Raw genomic sequence first — 23,613 nt, forward strand, 5'->3', positions numbered from 1 at the left:
CCTCCCTGTCTCATATACAAATGCCCTAACATTTGATGAGTCAATGGGCCAATTCTGTGGATGACAGTGAATGTTTTTTATTTCGAATGTGTTCACAGAAAAGTATTTCTAAATAAGTGCTGAAGTAAACAAAGTTTGATCATAGCTCAGTTAAGAAATAAAGTCCTTCCAGTAAATGCTCCTTCACAGCTGGATGGCTGCTTTAATATGCAATTGCCCCAGGCCACAGGGGGAAAAAAAAATCAGGCTTTTGATTTACTTAAGAAATAAAATAAATAAACCTAGAACATGCAAAGGTTCTCTCTCTTAAGTTAAGGAAGGAAAATGGATGGACGGCTTTTCTGTAAAAACCACCTCTTCCTCTGAAAGAATTTCCTAAACCCCACCCCCAACAGTGCCCCAACAGAAGAGCACTGAAGGAAAGGCAGCTCAAAGAAAGGCAGCTAAGGGATATTTCCTAGGTAATAAGACCAAAAATCCAATCAGATCAGCCAGGTCCTGGCACCCCATTCTCACTCTAATTTCTGATTTCTCAAATCAGGTCACTCAGAAGACTTGGGGAGTGTCAAGGCCCACCCACATCCTCCTTGTACACCGATGAGCCCCCCTAACCCCCATCCAACACGGATCTGCCCAGAGGCATTTCGCTCGTGTGGCTGGGAGTGCCTGCAAGACCAGAGGGCAGAAATGAGTGACACCTGGCACTCTCTCTTTCAACAAACAACCACAGCAAAGAGCCTTCCAAACCCAGGCCCTCACTATTTTGAAGACCAGGAAGCTAGAGCCTTCCGGGGGCAGAGGTGAAAAAGAACTAAGCCCACCCTCCCCGCTCCTCCCAAAGGTCACACTGCGAACCAGAGGCCATCACGGAAGGCAAGACTGCAGCTTCTGCAGACCCAGAGCCGTAAATACCAAGTGTGGCCATAACCTCCCGGTGGGATTGGAAGAACTTGAGAAACAGCATTTCCCCAGCAAGGGGGGGTAAAACAAAAATATGACTTGTCAGCCAGAAAAATCTCCAAAAATGCACTCCTAAATTCTCGCAAGGGGTGCTGGCTTGGAGATGGAAGGGGGAGAGGGTACAAGTGTCTCTTTACAACAGCTCAGAGGAGGAGGGAGGGAGAGTGAGGAAGAGAAAGGCCCTGTGAGCAGCTGCACTCTCCTTTCCGAAGGACACAAAGCTGCACAGCCCAGGGATCTGAAGGGGCTGGGAGCAAAACGGGAGTGAGAAAGAACATGGGGCAATGCGAGCGATCTAGCCCCCCCACTAACCTTGGCAGAAGTGGGGGGAAAAGGGGAGACATTCCCAGGCTCCAGAGAGCAGCAACCCACCCACCAACCCCCACCTATTTCCCCGGATCTCCCAGGATCCCTGCGGATAAGACCCTCAGGGTCAGGGTGCTGAGAGAATCTGCAGTCTAAATCAGAGCCCAGAGAACCCTGGACTAAAGCCAGCCCCTTCCCCTCCAAAGCTGATGGGGGGGGGGGGGAAATCATGATGATCATGATGATGATGACGATTGATGATTGATGATGATGATGATGACAAGGAATAGTTTAGAAGACATCTCTAATACTGGGCAGAATCAAGGAAAGGAGAACTCAAGAAAGAGGTAAGAGGGAGGGCAGAGGAGGGAGGAGGAATACAAGCAAGGAGAGGCTGGAGGTGGAGAGCTGAATCAAAATGGTGGGGGGAGAGCCAGGTGGAAAACTGAGAATTGAGAGGCAACAGAGGTGGGACGCAGTTGAGAAGACCAGGGTTAAAGAGGCCCACTCCAGGAGGGAGCAGCAGTAGGAAAGTGAAAATGGGTCATAAAAATAGGTGGGCAAGTGGACAGCTCCGAAAGGGGCAGAGCTAGGAGGAAAACATTAAATGGAGAGGAGGGGGCAGAACAGAACAAATGAGAAAGCAGGTGCAAAAAAGATCTGGGGAGCTCTGTGAGATGCAGAACGGGAGGGGAAAGGGTGACGGGTCAGAGAAAAGTGATCAATGGTTTAGTTAGGTAAAAGGCAAGTCTACGAAGGGCCAAAATGGAAAGGAGACGACCCGGAGCAAAGAGCAGGCGGGAAGCAAGCCTTAAGCAGAGAAGAACAGAAGGGGAGACAGGTCAGAAAGGGGGAGTAAATGAATGGAACAGCTCAAGAGTGCCAGTGAGGAGGTGGGGAGGAGAGGAAACCCAAGGAGAACACCGGCGCAGAACTGGGGGTTCCGGGCAGCACCGAGGCTGCGGAGAGGCTGAGGGAGAGAGGGCAGAGAAGCGAATGGCAGAAAAGAGCTGCAGGGTCTGAGAGGCGGGAGGAGGCTGCTTCGTGGAAGGCAGAGAAGGAAAGCAAGCAGGCTAGAGGGCATAGCAAGATCCGAGATTGGGCAAAGGGCAGAAAGGTCTGGAAGAAGAAAGGGTCTGAACGGCAAACGGGAGCAAGGTTGAGACCGGAGGAGGCAAGCCCGGTGCCGAGTTCGAGGAGGGGCAGGAGACTGAACTGAGGCTTGGAAGCGGCCGAGAGCCCAGGGGCATCTTTGGGGTGCAGCAGATTCTGTGCGTGGGCAACAGGGCCCAAAGGGAGGTGAAATTAAGTCCAAAGAGACCTGGGGCAGCAGTGCCAAGACGAACAGGGTCTCAGATGGATCTCCAAAGAGGTGGAACCGCGTGTCCTACAGGGACAGCTCCTGGGGGCGCAAGAGAGGAGGGGTAACAGCAGATGGGTCAAAGAAGGGGACAGAGCAGAAGGGCGGTGAGAGCGGAATCGGAGAGGAGGCAGAAGACTCACGAATCTCAAAGTGGGGGTCCAGAATTAAAGGATGCAGAAGGGTCCCTGAGGAGGTGGGTCCCGGGAGCACTGCGGAGTGCAGGAGGGGCGAAGGGCATTACGGAGCGGCGGAAGAGGGAAGGGGGAGGCGCAGAGTCGGGACCAGCGGGGCTGAAGTGGGGGGGCCGGGGCAGACCCCGAGATCCCAATGGGTCGGAGGGTGGGGGCAGCCGCGGGGACAGCGGGGCTGGCGCGGGCAGGGGCAGGTCCGCAGGGCAGGCGGGCCCCGTGGGCCGGGCCGCAGCGCGAAGCGGCTGGGCCGGCGGGGCCCGGGGGGCTGGGGGGCCGCTCCCTCCCCTCCCCCTCCGGCTCCTCCATTGTTCGCGGGCTCCGGGCCCCGCCGTCCCCGCCTCCCCCTGGACCCCGCAGCGGGGCGGCGCCCGGCCTCGCCGCCGGGGCCCGCGAGCTCGCGCACTCACCAGCTGGGCGCCCTCAGCGCGGCCCCGGACTCCGGGATCCCGGCAGCGGCGACGGCGGCCCCGGCGCCATGTTCTGCTGCTCCTCGTCCAGCGGCGGCTGAGGCGGCGGCGGCTCCGGCGGCGGGGGGCCGGGCGGACCCTCCCTCGCGGGCTCCCTCCTCCGCCTCCTCCACCTCCTCCTCCCGCCGCGCCGCGGCTCTCCCTCGGGGCGGGAGGGCGGGGAGGGGAAGGGGGAGGGGCGGGAACCAGGGGGAGGGCGGACCAGCCTCGCTCGCTCCCTCCCTCCCTCCCTCGCAATGGCGGCGGCGGCGCCTCCTTCCTGCGGCCGCCGCCCCCGCGAGCGCGCCCCTCGCTACTGCGCGTGCGTGGCGCGAGGACCGTTGCAGGGGGATAACGGCCCCTGGGCGCGCGCCGCCAGGGGATAACCAGGGTGGGCCGGGGAGAAGCGAGAGCGCGTGCGCGCCCGAGGGGCTCCCTGCCACCGCCGCGGCCGAGGGCTGAGAACGGGCGCGGAGGGCGCAGTGCGCGTGCGCCCCAAGAAAATGCCGCTACTGCGGTGGCTGCTGCGCGAGGAGACCCGCGACAGGCCAGAGGGAGTGGGGTGGGCAAGTGCGCGTGCGCGGGAGGGGCTGCCAGCCGCCGCAGCTACTGGCGCGAGGCGGAGGGAGTGGCCCGCGGGAGGCGCGCGCGCCCTTGCGCGCGCCAGACGCAGCCGAACCCCCTCCTCGTGCTGGCTCTTGGAGAAAGCGGGAGGGGAGAGGCTTGGCCTGGCTTTGGGGGCGGGGGCGAAGGGCACGATCCCGCTCGCGCGGGACCTGACCGGCCAATGGGAGGCAAGGGGAGGTGGGTTTGCCGCGAGAGCCGCAGACCCCGGGATAACCGAGGAGGAGAGAGGGAGCGACGTAACGTGGGGCGGTGGGGAGGGGCTGAGGAGGAGGGAGAGCACCCAGCCAAGGAGCTGATTGGGGAGCGTGAGGAGGCGTGGCCCGCCTAGGCCCAATCCTAGCCTCGCAACTCGTCGTTCCGGAAGAAGGGGCGGGGCTGGGGAGCGCGTGCTCTTTCCCCGCGCAGTGAAGAAAATCTGCAGTCAACGCGCGCGGTAGTACAACTTGCTCTGCATTCTGTGATCGCCTGATTCCCGGGAGAGGGGCGAGGGCCCGGTCCTGCGTGCAGCCGTGGCCTCCAAGTCAGCAATGTACAAATGACTGCAAATCACATGTCATTTCGGGCGCCTGGAGGGGAAATAGTAGTGATAGGAAGGGGCACCGCTGTAACCCTTGAGCTCCTCTAAACTGAGGAGGGGTTCCTCTGGGACCCCTCCGGAAGTACGGATGGTGGAAGATGAAACATCTGGGCGTCAAGTCGATATTATGGAATTCATGAAGAAAGGCTATGCTTCCTATTGCATTTTGCGTTTCTTTCCTCAGTCTTTTCATCTAAAATAGAACGATATTCTTACCCCCCTCATAGGGTCGCTGTGAGAATTAAATGTGTTATATTTGTAAAGCGCTGAAAATCATGCCTTGCATTATAAGTGTTGATAAATAAAATTACATGCACTCAAAGTTTTAAAACATCCCGTTAAATAAAGGTTTTCTGGTGACTGATCAGGGTCATTTCCATTGACTTTTTTTTTTTAATTTATCACTTTCAATACATGAAATTTTATTTTTAGATGTTCGTGACTATTTTTTTTAAAGTTTGCTTTAAGCATTGTGGTCCAGATTTTCTTTAGGTTGCCACTGCAAACTCTGGTTTGTAAGCGATTTTGAGATTACTTGAGGGAACACCAGATTCCCCTACCACAAATTAATATGTGTTTGTAACTCCAATGCAGTGTTCTAGGTCCTTCCAATCTTGGGAAATTTCTGAACTGGCAGCACCTGGAGAAGAGCGAAGACTGGGTTCACTCTGGACCCAGATGTCCCCTTCCCCTCTTTCGGAGCCCATCAACTCTGCCTTATCCTTCAAGTCTAGCTTGAAGTCACTTCCTCAGAGTGGCCCCCCAGATTTGGCCTGACTCCTCATTCTTTGATAAAAATGGGCTCTTTATACCACGCAACATTCTAAAGCACTTTAAACAGATTGACTCACTTAATCCTCACAACACTTTGTAAGTAGGTTATAGTTGTTATTATTCTACTAAACTAAGGCACAGAGAGGTTACACAGCTAGTAAATGGCAGATCTGGGATTCAAACTCAGAAAATTGGGGTCAGATAACTACACAGCTACTATTTCCTCATAGCACTCCATCAGGGTTGAAATTCTGTATTGGTATCACCATTTTAAGTGTGAGCCCTTTGAAGGCAGGGATTCTGGCTAGTTTCTCAATTTGGCAAATGACCCACAGTAAATACTTGTGGGTTTTTTTGTTTTTGTGTGTGTGTGTGTGAGGACGACCAGCCCTAAGCTAACATCCAATGCCAATCCTCCTCTTTTTTGCTGAGGAAGACTGGCCCTGGGCTAACATCCGTGCCCATCTTCCTCTACTTTATATAGGACGCTGCCACAGCACGGCCCAACAAGTGGTGCGTTGGTGCGCGCCGGGATCCAAACCAGCGAACCCCCGGCCGCGGCAGCAGAGCACGCGCACCCAACCGCTTGGGCCACCAGGCCAGCCATAAATACTTGTTAATGAATAAATGAATGAATCCAAAGCCAAGCAGAGAATGATGGCTGGCACTGGGGGCGTGGCAGCCAAAAAGATACAGTCCTTGTCCAATCGCTGACTCCTACCCCTCTTGCAGATGCTAGCTCAGGTATTCCCTCTTCCAGAAGGTCCTTCCTGATCTGCCAGGCTGGATCAGGCACCCCTTTTAGACTCCGCCAGCCCCTTTGGGTCTCCAACCAAGCCCTAATCCCCTGGGTCGTCCCTATCTAGTAATATAGGTCTTTCTCTCCCACCGGACTGTAAGCCCCATGAGAACAGGGCCGGAGCTGTCTTAGCACCATTGATGTCCTCAGCACAGGCCCAGGCACAAGGCAGGGGCTCAGGTAGCGTTTCCCTGGATGAACGAACGAACTATGAAGGAGGGCCTTCCCAGCTCTGCAATGCTTTGCAGTGCGCAAGAGGGCGGGTATTAGCTGAGCAAGCCAACCACAGGAAACAGGCTTCCCTGGGGGCAGCCGCCCCCGCGCACGCGGCCAGCCTCCACTCCAGGATAAATAAACAACCGAGTAAACAACTAGCTGACATAGAGAAGTGCCGACTGCCGGCCTGGGCCGCTGTCAAGATTTCCCAAGCATCGCCCTAGGGGCCCAAATGGCCGGGACGCGAGGTCACATCAACCGGAGAGCCGGGGTAGGTACAAGGCGGGGCCTGGGGACCTGGCGCCTCATTGGAGAGATGCATAAGCAGAAAAATCCCCAGAAGAGTTTTGCAAAGAGCGTGGAGGTGCTGGAGCATATTCTCTCGCCATTCCTGAGTGTCAGAAAGAATCAGAGGGTGGGGACCAGGTCTGCGCTTGACCAAAGAGTCGGTGAGCTCACAGCGCCCCCTACAAACCGAACTGAGGAAGCTGCAGCTAGCTGAGGCTGCCAGGGATGTCAGAGAGCGGTGAACTCTTCCGCCATTGGCCAGAAGGGCAGCCAATCACAAGAAAGGAACGGGAGGCGGAGATGCTCGGATTCACTGCATGATCCCAGCGGCCGGCCAGAGCTGGACGCGCAGGGGGCACGCACTAAATATCTGGCGGAAGGATGGATGAGGAACCTCGCAATTTCTATGAACTTTAAAAATGGTAATATAACATGCATACGGAGAAGTGCACAAATCACAAGTGTACAGCTCAATGAATATTCACAAAGAGAACACGCCCTTGTAACCAGCACCAGAATAACAAACGGAATATGACCTATGTCTTAGAAGCCCCCTGGTGTCTCCTTCCAGTCAGTCCCCACAAGCAGAACCTCCATCCCGACTCCTATGACTGTAGATTGGTTTTGCCCATTTTTATACTTTATATAATGGAATCCTGTAAGTGACTTCTTTTGATCAACATTGTTAGATTCATCCACATTACTGTGTGTAGACGCAGATCGTTCATTCTCAGTGCTGTCTAGTATTCCACTGTGCGAATCAACCATGATGTCTTTATCCATTCTACTGTTGGTGAGCATCTGGATGGTTTCCACTTTGGGCTGTTATGAATAGTGCTGATATGAACAAGTTAGGACATGTCTTTTTTAGGACAAGTAAACATATGTGCTTATTTCTGATAGGTGTGTGCCTAAGACTGAAATTGCTGGTCACAGGGCGTGGACGTGTTCACCTTCCCCAACCAGTTTCCCAAAGTGGATGTACCAATTTACAATTCTCTTCTTACATACCAATCTTAGACAAGAATTTCAACTGCTCCACCTTTTCCCAAACACTTGATATTGTCCATCTCTTTCTTTTTTTTTTTTTTGGTGAGGAAGATTGGCCCTGAACTAACATCCATTGCCAATCCTCCTCTTTTTGCTTCAGAAAGATTGTCGCTGAGCTAACATCTGTGCCCATCTTCCTCTATTTTGTATGTGGGATGCTGCCACAGCACGGCTTGAGGAATGGTGAGTAGGTCCGCGCCAGGGATCCGAACCTGTGAACCCTGGGCTGCCAAAGTGGAGCACGCAAATTTAATCACTACACCACCAGGCCAGCCCCTGTCTGTCTTTTTAATCTTGGCCATTCTAATGGCTGTGTAGTGGTATCCCACTGTGGTTTTAATTTGTCTTTCCCAAGTGATTAATGAGGTTGAGCATCTTTTCATGAATATACAAGCCATTTGAACAGCACCTTTTGTGAAGTCCTTGTTCAAATCTTTTGCCCCCTTTTCTATTATGTTATATATTATTTTCTTTAATTACTTTTATATTTGATTACACAATAATACACGAATTTCTTGTCCTTGCAAAAGTTTAAAATACTCCACATAAGACGCAATCTCCTTGGACAACTCAACACTATCCCACTTACCTCTCTAGAAATATGTCTTCTTCCAGACCCCTCTATCCACGTACGTGAAGGTAGCATAGTATAGTGTCTAGAGGCATCAATTCTGGAGCCAGAATGCCTGGACTAGAATCTCAGCTCCACTGTTTACAAGCTGTGTGACCTTGGGCAAGTTACTCAGCTTCTCTGTACCTCAATTTCCTCATCTGTAAAATGGGGTTGACAATATTAGTACCTGCCTCACAGAGTTGTCTTGAGATTTCAATAAGTGAATTGATTACAAAAAGGCCTAGAACAAGGGCCGGCCCCGTGGCTTGGTGGTTAAGTGCGCGCGCTCTGCTACTGGCGGCCTGGGTTCGGATCCCAGGCGCACACCGACTTCTCTGGCCCTGCAGCGGCCACGTCCCACATAGAGCAACTAGAAGGATGTGCAACTACAACATACAACTATCTGCTGGGGCTTTGGGGGAAAAAAGGAGGAGGATTGGCAATAGATGTTAGCTCAGGGCTGATCTTCCTCACACACACACAAAAAAGGCTTAGAACATGGTAAGCACTACATTGGTTATAGCTACTACTGAGTTGTGAATTTTTTTTTTTTTGTGAGGAAGATCAGCCCTGTGCTAACATCTGCCAATCCTCCTCTTTTTTTGCCGAGGAAGACTGGCCCTGGGCTAACATCCATGCCCATCTTCCTCCACTTTACATGGGACACCACCACAGCATGGCTTGCCAAGCGGTGCGTCGGTGCACGTCTGGGATCCGACCCGGCGAACCCCAGGCCGCCACAACGGAGTGCGCGCACTTAACTGCTTGTGCCACTGGGCCAGCCCCAAGTTGTGAATTTTTTTTAACATAAATCATGTAATATTTTTTATTGTGGTAAAATATAAATAACATAGAATTTACCATTTTTACCACTTTTACGTCTACAATTAAGTGGCATTAAATACATTCACCACTGTGCAACCATCACCACTATCCATTTTCAGAACTTTTTCATTATCCCAAACAGAAACTCTGTACTCATTAAACAATAACTCCCATTCTGCCTCCCTGCCACACCCCAGCCCCTGGTAACCTCTATTCTACTTTTTGTGTCTATAAATTGCTTATTCTAGGTACCTCATACAAATGGAATCATACAATCTATGCCCTTTCGTGTCTTGCTCATTTCACTTAGTGTAATATTTTCAAGGTTCATCCATGCTGTAGCATGGATCAGAATTTCATTCCTTTTCCAGGCTGAATAATATTCTATTGTACTATGTACTACCTTTTGTTTATCCATTCATCTGTTGATGGGCATCTGGGTTTTCGGCTATTGTGAATAATGCTGCTATGAACATGGGTGTACAAGTATCTGTTTGAGTCCCTGTTTTCAATTCTTTGGGGGTATATACCTAGAAATAAAATTGCTGGATCGTATGGTAATTCTGCGTTTAACTTTTTAAAGAAAGCACCAAACTGTTTTCCACAATGGCTGCACCATTTTCTATTCCTACCCGTAATGTACAAGAGTTCCAATTTTCCACATCCTTGCCAATGCTTGTTATTTCCTCTTTTTGTTGTTGTTGTTATTTTGGTTTGGTTTGGTTTTGATAATAGCCATTCTAATGAGTGTGAAGTGGTGTCTCATTGTAATTTTGACTTCTATTTCCCTAAGTGCTATTGATGTTGAGCATCTTTTCACATACGTCTTGGCCATTTGTATATCTTGTCTGGAGAAATGTCAGTTGAAGTACTTTGCCCATTTTTTAATTGAGTTTTTGTTGTTGTTGTTGAGTTGTGGGAGTTCTTTATATATTCTGGATATCAACTCCTTAACAGATGTGTGCTTTCCAAATATTTTCTTCCAATCTATGAGTTTCCTTTTCACTCTCTTCATAGTGTCCTTTGACGCACACATTTTTTAATTTTGATGAAGTTCAATTTATTTTTTCTTTTGTTGCTTATGCTTTTGGTAACACATAAATCACATAATTTTTAAAATTAGAAATGTGGCAGAGATTACCTTAGCCAAGTGATCAAACTTAACATCACCAAGGATGAGACAAACCAACATCATATGCCCCTGATGGGATGCTTCGAGAAGGACACAGAATCACTTCTGAGATATTCCTGCCAAAAAAAAGTTAAGCCTGGATCCGCTCATGAGAAAACATCACACAAACCCAAGTTAAAGGACGTTTCACAAAACAACTGATGTAGACTCTTCAAAAATGCCAATGTCTTGAAATACTGACAAGGCAAGGAGACCATTCCAGATGAAAGGAGGCGAAAGGAACATGACAACTTAATGCAAGCTGTGATCCTGGATTGGATTCCCGAACAGAAAAAAAAATTTATAAGGAATATTACCGGAGTGATCAGGGATTTATTGATATGAACCTATATTAGACAATAGTGTAGTCTTAATGTTAAATTTTCTGAGTGTGATCATTGTATTGTTCTTAAGAGGACCATGTTGAAACATCATGAAGCCTTTGGGATGAAATGGCACAATATCTGCAACTAACTAAAAAGTGGTTCAAATAAATACATAAAAAGAGTAAATGTGGAAGATGTGAGCAATTAGTGCAGCTCGGTGAATAATATATTGGAGCTCATTGTACTAATATTACTACTTTTTGGTAGATATGAAAATTTTCCATATAAAAGTTGGAGAGAGAAATTTAAAAATTCAAATGATACAAGGTGTAGGTACCACTCTGCATCTTCCTTTATTTCTTCATCATGTCCTGGAGATTGTCCGGGTCAATGCATAGAGATCTCTCTCATTCATCTTAAGCACTGCATAATATGACGTTATGTGACTGCATACGAATTAATTGACTTTTCCCCTCTCGACGCATTATTTTATCTCTTTCCCATTTTTCCCTGTGACAAGCATGCAGTAATGACATTGCAAAGGAGAGAATCTTTCCAGAGTCCATACTAAATTGGACGTGCTGGGATTGGTCCTTTCTGTCTATACCTGTGGAATGTCACCTCAGACTTCAGACTACCCAGGCCATGAGATTCCTGAGAGCAGAGACAAAGTCTGTTTCCCTGCTTGGGAACTCTACCCGCTGCCACCCACCACCCATACTAATCATTGCTTGGTTAATCTCCACTCATCCTTCTGATCTTAGCTCAAACACCAGTCCCCCCTGGGAAGCTGTCCGTAACTCTTCAGCTAGGCCAGGTGACTCTGCTACAAGCAATTGTGGTGGCCAGCTTCCAAGATGGACCACAATGATTCTCACCTGATATTCACATCCCCTCCTACATTGGATAGGGTGGATCTGTGTACCATAGGATATTGCGGAAATGACAGAGTGTGATTTCTGAGTCAAGATCATAAAATACATTGCAGCTTCCACCTTTCCCTTTCCTGGATCATTCAGTCTAGGGGAAAACAGCTGCCACATGAGGACATTCACATGTCCTTGTGGTGAGTCGACCTGGCGAGGAACAGAGGCCTCTTGACAGCCAGGATCCATCAGCAAACCCTATGAGTGAGCCACCTGGGACGCAGATCCTCCAGCCCCAGTCCAGCCTTCAGATGATTGCAGCCCCAGATGACATCTGACTGTAACCTCATGGGAGACTCCAAGCCAGAACCATCCAGCTAAGCCACTCACAATTTCCTGATCCACACAAACTATGTGAGATAAGAAATGTTTATTGTCATTTGCTGAGTCATTTTTTATTTTTTTGTGTAATGTCATTTAAGTCTATTTCCCCTGCTAGATCATGAATGCTGTCAGGGTGGGGACAGTGTGTGTTTTCTCGCTACCTGTTCATTCATTTATTCATTCAGCAAATGTTTATTGAACTCCAGACTCCTGCCAGGCACTAAGCTGAGCACTGGCGATCAGGGCTGGGACTAAGGTGAGGCAAGCGAGGTGCCCAGGGAATGAACTTTAAGGAGGGGCTCACCTTCAGGCTCATGCTAGGGCTGGGTCAGCACTAAAGAGTGTTGGCCTTTTTAAATTTTGCACCCTGGGTACCTTGCTTACCTCATCCTGGTCCCAACCTTGTTGGAGATAGAACGGTGCACAAGCCAGAAATGAGCTCTGACCTCTTTTTGCCTTTAAACTTATTCGATAACTATGTGTTAGTTCTTATGCCAATACTACACTTTTAATTAACATTGTTCTGGGGCTGGCCCACTGGCGTAGTGGTTAAGTTCCCGAGCTCCGCTTCAGCAGCCCAGGGGTCATGGGTTTGGATCCTAGGTGTGCACCTACACACCGCTCATCAAGCCATGCTGTGGTGGCATCCCATATACAAAATAGAGGAAGATGGGCACGGATGTTAGCTCAGGGACAATTTTCCTCACAAAAAAAAAAAAAAAAAAGCAAAAGAACATTGTTCTGTGATAACGCTTTGTTTTTATTTGGGCAAGTCTCCCCTCAGTGTGAATAGTAATACCTTTATTGAGTGCTTACTACATGCCACCATGTTCTAGGTGATGTAGATAGTTAATAGATGAGATCTGCCCTCAACAGCTTACCACCTACTGGGAGATCTAGACAATGCATGCACATCCCCCCCCCAATAAAACCATTAGAAGTTGTAATAAAGACTATAAAAAATAAAACTAATTGTTGACCTAGAGAATTTTGGAAGTGGGAGAGGGTGACCTTTACATATAAGATCCTCTATATGGATCTGTGGAGGTGGCGTTGAAGCTAAAGGAAGAGAAGAGGCCAGCCACAGAGTGAATGGGGTAAGGTGGGAAAGACTTGGAGCATTTGAGTAACTTAAAGAAAACAAACGTACCTCTAGATAGGAGGTAATAAGACCCCTATTATGTGACGTTCGCTAACAATGAACATTCATGATGCTAACTAATATTTATTGAGCACTTACTGTGTCAAGCACTGTGCTCAGTACTTTGGAAACTTCTCGAAGCTTTAAAACAACCCTACCGAGGTGACCCCTAGATCACCCCTATTTTACAGAGGAGGAAATTGAGTTAGGAGGTGAAGTTACTGGCCCAAAGTCACACAGTTCTGACTTCCAAATTCATGCTCTTAAACCACTGTCCGTCTCCCACAGAAACACTCAATGTATTTTAAATAACGCACTGAGCGAGCACGGAAAGACTGTACATTTCTAGCTCACCAACGCAGTTTCTTATTTAAAACTACTATTCCCAGCACGCCCTTCTCGCCCTGGACAGGAGACGGAGGGAGGGCTACCAGAACTACATTTCCCACAATGCAACTTCCGCCTTGCTGGCTGTCAAGCATTTCGGGAATTGTAGTCTTCCGAAAAGACATTCACCCAACGCTCCCAGCATGTATTTGGAGTCTGAATCGTGCGGTAGCAGAAGGACACTCGCGCAGCATGCTGGGAAGAGAGACCCGCCGTTTCCCCCCCGGCTTGCCGCCTGGACGAGCGAACCCATTCCTGGGACTACAATTCCCGGCGGGCTGTGTGAGAGAGGGAGGGGCGGTTCTTCTACCGGAAGTCCTCTCTAGCCCTGGGTCCTCCAACTGCTGCCAGAGCAGGAGCAGCCCAGGAGCCGCGGGACCAGGGGCGCTGGGGTCCGGACGGGGGTCGCCATGGTAACGGGGGCGCGCTCACGCTGGGGACGGGAGGAAGGTGGTCCACGTGCAGATACCCGAGGCTCGATTGGGTACTGACAAGCCCCCCCCGGCCGCGGTGCGATCGTCTGGGCCGGGCGCGGGCTCTCGGGATTGGGGCCGATCCAAGGCCGGGAAAGGGGGGAACGGGGCGGTGAGTCTGGGCGCTGGGGGTCTGGAGGCCAGGGGGCATTGGAGACCAGGCGCCAAGGGGAGACGGCTGTGCGGGAGGGAGATACTGGAGACGACTGGGGGGATTTGAAACAGGGAGGCAGCTCGCACGGCAGGATCGCGGAGGTGGGGAGAAGGAATTGGAGGTGGGGAGGGGGCGCCCCAAGAGGAGGGCTCTCCCAGAGTGTGGCAGGATAGTTGGAGAAGAATGGGAGACATTGGGACGGGAGAGAAGGGGTCTCTGGAGGCGGGAAGCTGGCATTGCTGGCGGAGAGGGGGTGTTGAAACAAGGGCGGGATACTGCTGATGAGAGAATCTCGAGGGGAAGAAACTGGGCACCGGAGACGGGAAGTGGGCATCTTGTGGGGAATGGGGCTTTAGAGTCAGAGAAAGTGGGCTAGAAGGGAGAGAAGGCTTGGAGGGAGGGAGTGGCTGCTAGAAATGAATGGGGAGCAGTGGAACAGGTCTTTCCAAGAGGAGGGGTCTTAGGGGGCATGGAAGTGTGAGAGGTGGGGATGGGGCTTTCGGAACAAGGACTGGGCGTTGGGTCTGGCATCCCTCCCCGGGGATGGGTCTTTGGACCATAAGAAAGGATTCTTTGGGCAGGGAGCTGGGAAAAGAGATGAGTGGGGGTGGGTGTCAGAACAGGGGAGGAGTCTCCCCAAGGAACAGGGTCTTTGGAGGCAAGATGTAACCTGTGGAACAGGAGAGGAGGCCTCGGAGTCAGAGAAGGGATGTCCCCAGTAAAAGGCCTGTGGAGGCCTGAGAGGGGATTGAAACCGAGAAAGGGGAGGTCAAAAGGGAACATCTCCAGGGGACGGGGCTTGGAGACAGGGAAGGATGGGGGGCATCCACAGGGGACATCAGAGGGGTGACGATGCAGGAGGGGAGGGATGTCTCAGGGTGGATTCCCTGAGGGGTAGAGATTCTAATTGGGAGGGGAAACAGGGAGGGGTGTATGAGGGAATTTGGGAGTAAGAGGCAGAGTGCTCCATCAACCCTGTAGGCTTGCTTCTATCTCTCCTTCCTATACACCCCATACATCTCTGGCTCCACCCCCCAGGCTGTGGCTGCCCAGTGTGGGTTCCCCACCCCACCCATGCCCTCTCCCTTCCTGCCCAGGACCCCTGCCCTGCTAGGAAGTGGTTTTCCCTGGCTCAGCAGAAGGGAGTCTTAGAAGGAGAGTGTAATATCCTGTTCCCGTCTGGCTTGATTGGTTGGGGGAGGGAGGATAGAGTGCATAGGAATGGGGCTTAGGAAAGAGAGAGGACTCCCATGGAAGGCTGGGGGCTCCCACAAATCAGCATAAGGGGGTTCCAGGCAAAGCTTTAGAACCCCCAGCTCTACTTTCTGATTGTAGACTTTCTTTTTCTGAGCCTCAGTTTCTTGATCTATAAAATGGGCACAATAGTGCCTGTCTCAAACGGAGCTGGGTCCAGGCAGGCTTCCTAGCTGGGTGAACTTGGGCCCTGGTCTTCTCAAAGTCAAACGGTGATGAGTTATAATACCACTAAGAACTAATGTGTATATAACGCTAGTATGTGCTAGTCACTGTGTGGCGCCCCTTGTGTTTGTTATCTCATGCAACATCTTATGAGGGAGGTACCCTCATGATGTCCATTATGCAGAAGGGAAAACTGAGGTCCATAGAGGTTAAGTGACTTGCCCATGGACCCACAGCCAGCAGTGCCAGGATTCATTCAGACTCTCGAGTCTGTTTTCTTAGCCACTTGGTCAAAAGCCTCTCAGTAATAATAATAGCTAATTTTATGGAGTGCCCAGTGTGTAATAGGTCCTATGCTAAGCACTTTGGGCATTAGCTCTTTAAATTTTCACAGTAGCCCTATGACGGTCGACCTGGCATTTCAGAATCATAAAACATACTTCCTGGCCATCACTGATGCTAACCAGAGCTGACACAGAATGTGTGGTCTGAGCCGGGCACGATCCTGAGTACTTCTCACATATTGTTTACTCTTCATACATCCTTATGTGGCCCTGTTTTCTAGGTGGATAAACTGAGGTGCCGAGCGTTAAGTCACTTAAGAAGGGGCAGATGCTCTGGAGAACAGTTTAGCCGTTCCCGAAAAAGTTAGACATAATCTTACCCTATGACCCAGCCATCCTACTCCAAGAGAAATGAAAACATAAGTCCACATAAAAACTCGTGCAGGAAGGTTCATAGCAGTGTTATTCATTGTAACCAAAAAGTGGAAATAAGCCACGTGTTCATCAGCTGATGGATGGATAAACAAAATGAGGTACGGCCGTGCAGTGGAATATTATTCAGACAAAAAAAGGAATGAAGTTCGGATCCAGGCTACAACATGGATGAATCTTGAAAACATGCTGAGTGAAAGAAGCCAGACGCAGAAGGCCACGTACTGTGTGATTCCGTTTATATGAAATGTCCAGAAGAGGGAAATTTCTAGAGACAGAATGATTAGTGGTCGCCATGAGACCCTGGGGGCAGGCAGCAGGGAGGCACGACTTTATCTCCTTGGTGGCGTGGGTGGGGCTGGCAGGCGGGTGCCTGGCACGGGCCAGCACTCCCTGCCTCTCTCATTTCCTCCTCCTCCTGCCCCCAGATCCGCTTCATCCTCATCCAGAACCGGGCGGGCAAGACGCGCCTGGCCAAGTGGTACATGCAGTTTGATGACGACGAGAAACAGAAGCTGATCGAGGAGGTACACGCCGTGGTCACTGTCCGAGACGCCAAACACACCAACTTTGTGGAGGTGACGGACCCCCGCCCCCCAGGCCTCCCTCCTTTCCTTGCTTCCCTTTGACCGCTGCCTCCTGGCCTCCTGCCCCACCTCTGGTGACCACCACCCTCAGACCCCCCTTCCTTCCCACAGTCATTCGCTCAACACGCTGTTAGCTGGCCCTCATCCTTCCTTTTTTGGGCCCTTTTCATTGCAAAAATTTTCAAGCATACGGATAAGTACAATCAGAGAGAAGTTGATTGAAAGTTCATACACCCACGACCCAGGTTTAATTTTACCTTTTCGCTGTACCTTTTTCTTTTTTTTTTGGCCAAATAATTTTTTTTTTTCTGGTGCCTTTTTAAAACTTGCTAGAAAAAGCCTCCAACAGACAAAAGTAGAGGCCCAGCCCGCTGGCGTAGTGGTTAAGGTCCTGCACTCCACTTCAGCAGCCTGGGGGTCACTGGTTTGGATCCCGGGGTTCGCTGGTTTGGATCGATGATGTATCGGTCATCAAGCCATGCTGTGGCGGCATCCCACATACAAAATAGAGGAAGACTGGCAACAGGTGTTAGCTCAGGGCCAATCCTCCTCTCACACACACACACACACAAAAAATGTAGAGAGAATAGTAAAACGAACCGTCCCTTGCTGTAGTGTTTTAAATTAAGTTACAGACGTCATGACATTTCATTCCTAAATATTTCAGGGTATCTGAAATATCTCAGAAAATAAAGACATTTCTTTACATTTCCACAATATCATGATCAGACGTGATAAAATGAGTCATTCTTCCTTATTATTACTCTGATACCCAATCAATAATTAAATTTCCCCCAAATCTTCAAAATTGTTCAAAGCCGGTCAAGGCCCTTGCATTGCTGTTGGTTGCCATGTCTTTTTGGTCTCTCTCTGTTTTTTTTTTTTGGTGAGGAAGGTTGGCCTTGAGCTAACATCTGTGCCAGTCTTCCTCTGTTTTGTATGTGGGATGCCACCACAGCATGGCTTGATGAGCGGGAAGTAGGTCCGCACCCAGGATCCGAACCCATGAACCCCAGGCCACCAAAGTGGAGCATGCAAACTTAGCTGCTACGCCACTGGGCCGGCCCCACGTTGGTCTCTTTTGATTAAGAAGTCTCCATCTTTAATTCCCACAACATTATCCTGTTCAGGAGACCAGGCTGACTGTCCTGTAGAATTCAACAAATATTTACCCAGGCCTGCCGTGAGCCTGGCACCGTTCTAGGCGCTGGGGGCAGCAGGGAACATAGCACACAGAAGTCCCTGCCCTTGGAGAACTGATAGTAAAGACATAGCGTGTGAGGTGGTGACAGGTGGCAGGGAGGAAAAAGCAGCAGCTATAGAGGCAGAAGTCCTGGAGCGTGTCCGCCACGGGTGGACGGCAGCTTTAAATGGTGTGCTCAGGAAATCTGCATTGAAAAGGTGACATTTGAGCCAAGACCTGAAGGAATCGAAGGACTTAAAGGAGACAGTATCTGAGAGAGGAACATTCCAAGCCTGGGGGCACAGCAAGTGCAAAGGTCCTGAGGCGGGAACATTCTAGAATATTTCTAGAACAGTCTAGAATAGCAGGAACGCCAGCATGTGTGAGGTGGAGTAAGCCAGGGAGGAGGGTGGAGGAGATAAAGTCAAGGAGATAACGGGGCAGATGGCGCAGGGCCTGGTAGGCCGTGGCGAGGATGCGGGCTCTTACTCTGAGTGAGGTGGGAGCCACAGGAGGGTTTTGAGCAGAGGAGAGATGTGGGCCGCCTTAGAGATCCCTCTGTGGGGGCAAGAGCGGAAGCAGGAGGACCACTCAGGAGGTGACCACTGTGGTCCAGGTGAGAGATGCTGGTGACGGGAACTGGCATGGACACAGTGGGGAGCAGCATTCTGGAAGTAGAGCCAACTGCAGGGCCGAGGATTGGACGTGGAGTGTGAGAGAAAGCGGAGCCACGGGTAGGACGGCACTGTCGTTTTCTAAGATGGGGCAGCCTTCAGGAAGAGCAGGTTCAAGGTGAGGAGCAGGACTGAGGTGTCTGTCCCCATCCCGGCGGAGATGTCCAGGAGGGAGTGATGAGTCTGAGTTCAGCGAGAGGGCTGGGCAGGATATGGCGATGTGGAAGGTTCTGCCCATAGAGGGTAACTGAAGCCGCAGACTGCCCAGGGGAGTGAGGACAGATGGGGAGAAGAAAGAAGAGAAGAGGGGCCACGCCTGGAGGTGGGAGAGGAGGAGGGAGAGGACAGCCAGGAGATTTGGGTGTCCCAGCACCCACAAGGAAAGTGTTTCCAGGAGGAGGCCGGGATTGGCCCCTGGAGGCGGCAGCGAGGTCACTGGTGGCCTTGCCAAGGGCGGTGTGGTGGGGCGAGGGGGCAAGAGCCCAGCAGAGCACATCCAGGAGGGGACGAAGGGAGAGGAGCGGGGACGTCTGGATGCCTCTCTGGTGGGGCATCCTGCTGCCAGCACAGTGTGGGGCCCTACGCTGGGCACAGGGAATGACCATGTCTGTGGGACCAGGAGGGAGTCAGGGAGTTCCAAGTAGACAGAGCAGCCAGGAAGGCCGGCTGCTCAGAATGTCACAAGAGGGCCTGACCTCAGGTCTTAGGTTCCTCCGGATCCAGGCCCCCTCGTCCATTTGTGCATTGTGCGTTTATTTACCAACCAGTCCTGTGTGCCTGCTGTGTGGCCGGCCCTGTGCTCGGTGCACAGTGGGGACTGAGACAGCCCTGTGAGGGACACAGGCCTGTCCCTAGACCATGACAACCCAGAGTGGGCAGGGAGGGGATGGAGCAGCCTGGTGGGAGGAGGGCACCTGACCCAGCCTGAGCGTCAGGGAGGGCTTCCTGGAGGAGGGGAACAAGAGAATTGGTCCCCGCCCCTGACAAACTCAGGAGAATTGGAAGGAGAGATGTTACATAATGTCTCTCTTATGAGAATGAGATCAAGGCAGGCTTCTTGGAGGAGGAGAATTGTGAGGGAAACAAAGGGATGAAGAAGGCCCAGCCATCCAAACTGCCTTCCTCTCACGTATTCATTCATGCACATTCCTTAGCACCTGTGTTAGTTTCCTGTGGCTGCTGTAACAAATGACCACAAACTTAGTGGCCTAAAACAGCACAAATTTGGGGCCGGCCCTGTGGCATAGTGGTTAAATTCAGCACACTCCACTTCAGCGGCCTGGGTTTGCGGGTTCGGATCCCGGACATGGACCTACACCACTCGTCAGCCATGCTGTGGCGGCGTCCCACGTGTAAAGTAGAGGAACACTGACACAGATGTTAGCACAGGGCTAATCTTCCTCAAGCAGACAGCAACAACAACAACAAAACCCCACGCGTTTGTCTTACAGTTCTTGAGGTCAGGGGTCCAAAATGGCTCAGGAGGGCTGCTTCCTTCTGGAGGCTCCAGGGGAGAGTCGTGTCCTTGCCTTTTCTGGCTTCTAGAGGCTGCCTGCGTTCCTCGGCTCGTGGCCCCTTCCTCTGTCTTCCAAACCGGCAGCAAAGCATCTTGAAATCTCTCTGACCCACACTCCTGCTGCTGCTTTCCCTTATAAGGACCCTGTGATTACACGGGGCCCATCGGGATAATCCAGGGTCGTCTCCCCATCTCCCGATCCTTAGCTTAATCACATCTGCAAAGTCCCTTTTGCGTGTAAGGTCGCAGATTCACAGGGTCCGGGAGTTCGGCGTGGACGTCTTTGGGGGGACATTGTTCAGTCTACCGCTGCACCTATGCAGTGTCCAGCCCTGGGCAGGGCAGTGCTGGGGACTCAGCGGGGACAGCCCCAGCCTTCCCTCCCGGGGCTCGCAGTCCAAGGGAGAGCAGACCGGTCCCCACACAGGAGTGGTCCTGGCTGGGACGGGAGCCCCGGTGTTCAGAAGGGGGACCTGCCCCAGCCCCCGGGAAGAGCCTTCTCTGAGAGTGTGTAGCCGGAGAAGACGTGAGGCTCTGGGGCCGATGCCTGAGAAGCCTGGAAATTTAAAACAGGCATAGGAAGGAGCAAAGAGCGTGACCACAGGAAAGGGAGAACATCAAGAAAAGAAGAGTTCTGCTCAGTGTCCGATTCTGCCGAGGCCACACGAGCTGTCACAGTCAGTTGGTGACGTCTCCAGATAAAATTTTCCTGTCCTTTCGGCCTCCCGTCTTAAACCCTCTCCCCCAGAGCAGGGTCTTCAAACAGCTCATCACGATCTGTATCAGATAAAAAAAAAAAAAAGTAGAGTATGCAGCTTGATACATGCTTATTAATCCATGGATTATGCGCAGGCATTCCTGTAGTAATATTAGAAAGCATCCTCAAAGTATAGAAATTAACCAAAGGCTGAGCTGGAAAAAAAAAGAATAAAAATCAAGGACGAATGTTGGCATTCACAGTTGCCACCAGGTGGCGCCACACGCACACGCACGTCAGACCTAGAGCTAGGCTTTTTCAGATTCTGGCTAAAAACATCGTGCTTTGCAAACGAGTATGCATATCTATGTCTGTATCCTTCTATCCCTTTATCTACTTACACTCACTTATAAAATTAGAGTCTGTGTCCCCGGTCCATGCATATTTATTTCTGGGGGGGGGTGTGTGTGTGTGTGTGTTACTGTAGTAATATTTATTTTTATATTACAGTTGAGTTAAGGGCAAGGCTTGGATTGTCTTGGTGACAGATGATGACTCTGCTGCCCGGCACAGAGCCTGCCACACAGTAGGGGCTCAGACATGTTTGTGGGATGATTGAATGAATTAGTTCCAGGCTAAGGAATTTGTCTCTAGAGACTACAGGGAGCCACGGAGAGGTGGGATGGATGCCGTGGAACACTCCAGCCTCTCTCTGGGCTCTGGGCTTTTGCACAAGCTGTTCCCCTCTCCCGATCACTCCTGCCTGTTCACCCCTGCTCATCTTCCAGATCTCAGCTCAGATGCCCCCTCCTCCAGGAAGCCCTCCTGGACCCCCAGGCTGAGTTAGCCGCCGAGTCTGGGATCCTGCGGCCCAGCCTTGCCCACTCTGGGGATGTCTGAGGATGAGTCTCTTCCCACCGGGCTGTGAGCCCCAGGCGGGGAGGGCGGGGCCTGTCTCAATCACCTCTGTGTCCCCAGCACGGGCCAGGCACAGAGCTGGGCCTCGGGGACCATGCGTGGAACGAAGGACTGACTCTCGTGGCCCCGCTGTGCCCAGCACGTCGGGTCCTGGGCGTGCCCTGCCGCTGACAGCCTCTCTGCCCCGCAGTTCCGGAACTTCAAGATCATCTACCGCCGCTACGCCGGCCTCTACTTCTGCATCTGCGTGGACGTCAATGATAACAACCTGGCCTACCTGGAGGCCATCCACAACTTTGTGGAGGTGCGGGCGGGCGGGCTGGGGACGCGGGTGGCCCCCGAGTGCTGGGAACCATCCCAGTGTCCCGTCTCGGGATGCACAGACCCTCCTTGCCCTCCCCTAGGGGGCGGGGGTTGTGGGGGGGTGTCTGTCTTCTTCCACCCGCCTGGCTGCATTTTTGCGTTTCTGCCTCTCGTTGTATCTGCCCCAGCCCCCTGCTGTCTTGATGCCACCATCTATGTCCTTCTCCGTCCCTGTCCCTCTCTGCGCGTGCGTCTCTGTTTCTGTCTCCTTCTGCCTTGGTCTGTCTGTCTTGCCATCTTCTTCTGTTGTCACGTGATGCTCTTCGTTCTTGTTTCTCTCTCTGTCTGTCTTTCTCGTCTCTGTCGCTTTGCCCCCTCTCTCCCTCCCCTCTGTCCCTCCCTCCGTCTCTGGATCTCTCTTTCTCTCCCTCCCTCCCCCCACTTGGTGTCTCTCTGTGTCTGTTTTGCCCTCTTTCTGATGACCTCTGTTCTCGTCTCTGTGGATCTCTCTGTCTCTCTCCCGTCTCTCACCGTCTCTGTCTCCCTCCCCCAGGTCTTAAACGAGTATTTCCACAACGTCTGTGAGCTGGACCTGGTGTTCAACTTCTACAAGGTGGGCTCCCGGGGAAGAGGAGGGCGAGGGAGGCAGAGGAGCGGAGGAGGGCGGGCCGGATCTGCTCTGGGGTCAGGGCCCGCAGCCCCCGAGGTCAGAGCGGCACCCCGGTCCCTTCCCTCACCCCGGGTCTCCCCTCGACCGCCCCCTCAGGTGTACACGGTCGTGGACGAGATGTTCCTGGCCGGCGAGATCCGCGAGACCAGCCAGACAAAGGTGCTGAAGCAGTTGCTGATGCTGCAGTCCCTGGAGTGAGGGCGCCGGCCCTCCCACCCGCCCGCACTCGCCTGCTCGCTTCCCCTTCCCGGGCCCGGGCCCCCCCAGCAGCCACTTCGTCAGCCGCCCGGGAGGGAGGGACCCAGCCGGGGCTGGGCCACGGGGAGGAGACGGCGCCCGCTGCCTCTCGGCCTGGCTGTGGGCGGAGGCTACCCTGCGTGTACCAGTAACCGTGCCGTTGTTGTGATGACGTGAGTGTGCGTGCCTGGAGCCCCCAATAAACCTGTGGTCCCCACCTGGCCTCGTGTCTGAGCCCTTGCCTGTCTTCCCCAAGAGCCGCGGGCCGTCAGTGCGTCAGTCAGTCAGTCGACAAGCACTCCTCATTGTGCTGTGCGAGGCGGGGGACGCAGGTGCCTTCACACCTGCTCCTGCCTGCAGAGGAGCCCCAAGACTGGACGGGGTGACAGATTTAGACACCGAGCCCTTGCTACTGAAGTAATAATACCCATAGCTAAAAGCACCACATGTGTCCCAGGCATTGTTGTTAGCATTGACATGTACTACCTTGCTTCATCCTCATAAGACGATGAGGAAGGGACTGTCAGTGTCCCCATTTTCCAGGTGAGATCACTGAGCTCAGGGAGGTTAAAAGACTTGCTCAAGGTCGCGTAGCTAGTCAGTGGCCAAGCCAGGTTTGTTTTGAGGTAGTTCTGAGCCTGGGCAGGCAGCTCCAGAATCTCTTTTTTTTTTTTTTGCTGAGGAAGATTGGCCCTGAGCTAACATCTGTGCCAGTCTTCTTCCTTTATTTTATATGTGGGTTCCTCCACAGCATGG

The 23,613-nt window shown here is 52.0% G+C and overlaps 2 protein-coding genes across 2 annotated transcripts in view; one reads left to right on the forward strand and one right to left on the reverse strand.

Annotated features, from left to right (window-relative positions):
• The window catches only part of ARHGAP35 (Rho GTPase activating protein 35), a 112,558-nt gene extending 109,102 nt beyond the window's left edge, over window positions 1–3,456 (reverse strand). Inside the window, exon 1 of the mRNA XM_087421474.1 lies at window positions 3,228–3,456. The gene's annotated coding sequence lies outside the window, so the exon portion shown is untranslated. The remainder of the gene's footprint in view (window positions 1–3,227) is intronic.
• Window positions 3,457–13,450: 9,994 nt separating this feature from the next.
• On the forward strand, window positions 13,451–23,078 carry AP2S1 (adaptor related protein complex 2 subunit sigma 1). The gene is given in 5 exon segments (XM_004440184.3): window positions 13,451–13,723; window positions 16,501–16,650; window positions 21,838–21,951; window positions 22,504–22,563; window positions 22,717–23,078. Coding segments are annotated over 5 exon segments (696 nt in total). The 5' UTR covers window positions 13,451–13,453; the 3' UTR covers window positions 22,819–23,078.
• Window positions 23,079–23,613: the final 535 nt, after the last annotated feature.

This window comes from Ceratotherium simum, chromosome 33 (assembly GCF_057802395.1).
Source record: "Ceratotherium simum simum isolate JZ-2026a chromosome 33, ASM5780239v1, whole genome shotgun sequence".
In the NCBI taxonomy this organism is placed as follows: Eukaryota; Metazoa; Chordata; class Mammalia; order Perissodactyla; family Rhinocerotidae; genus Ceratotherium; species Ceratotherium simum.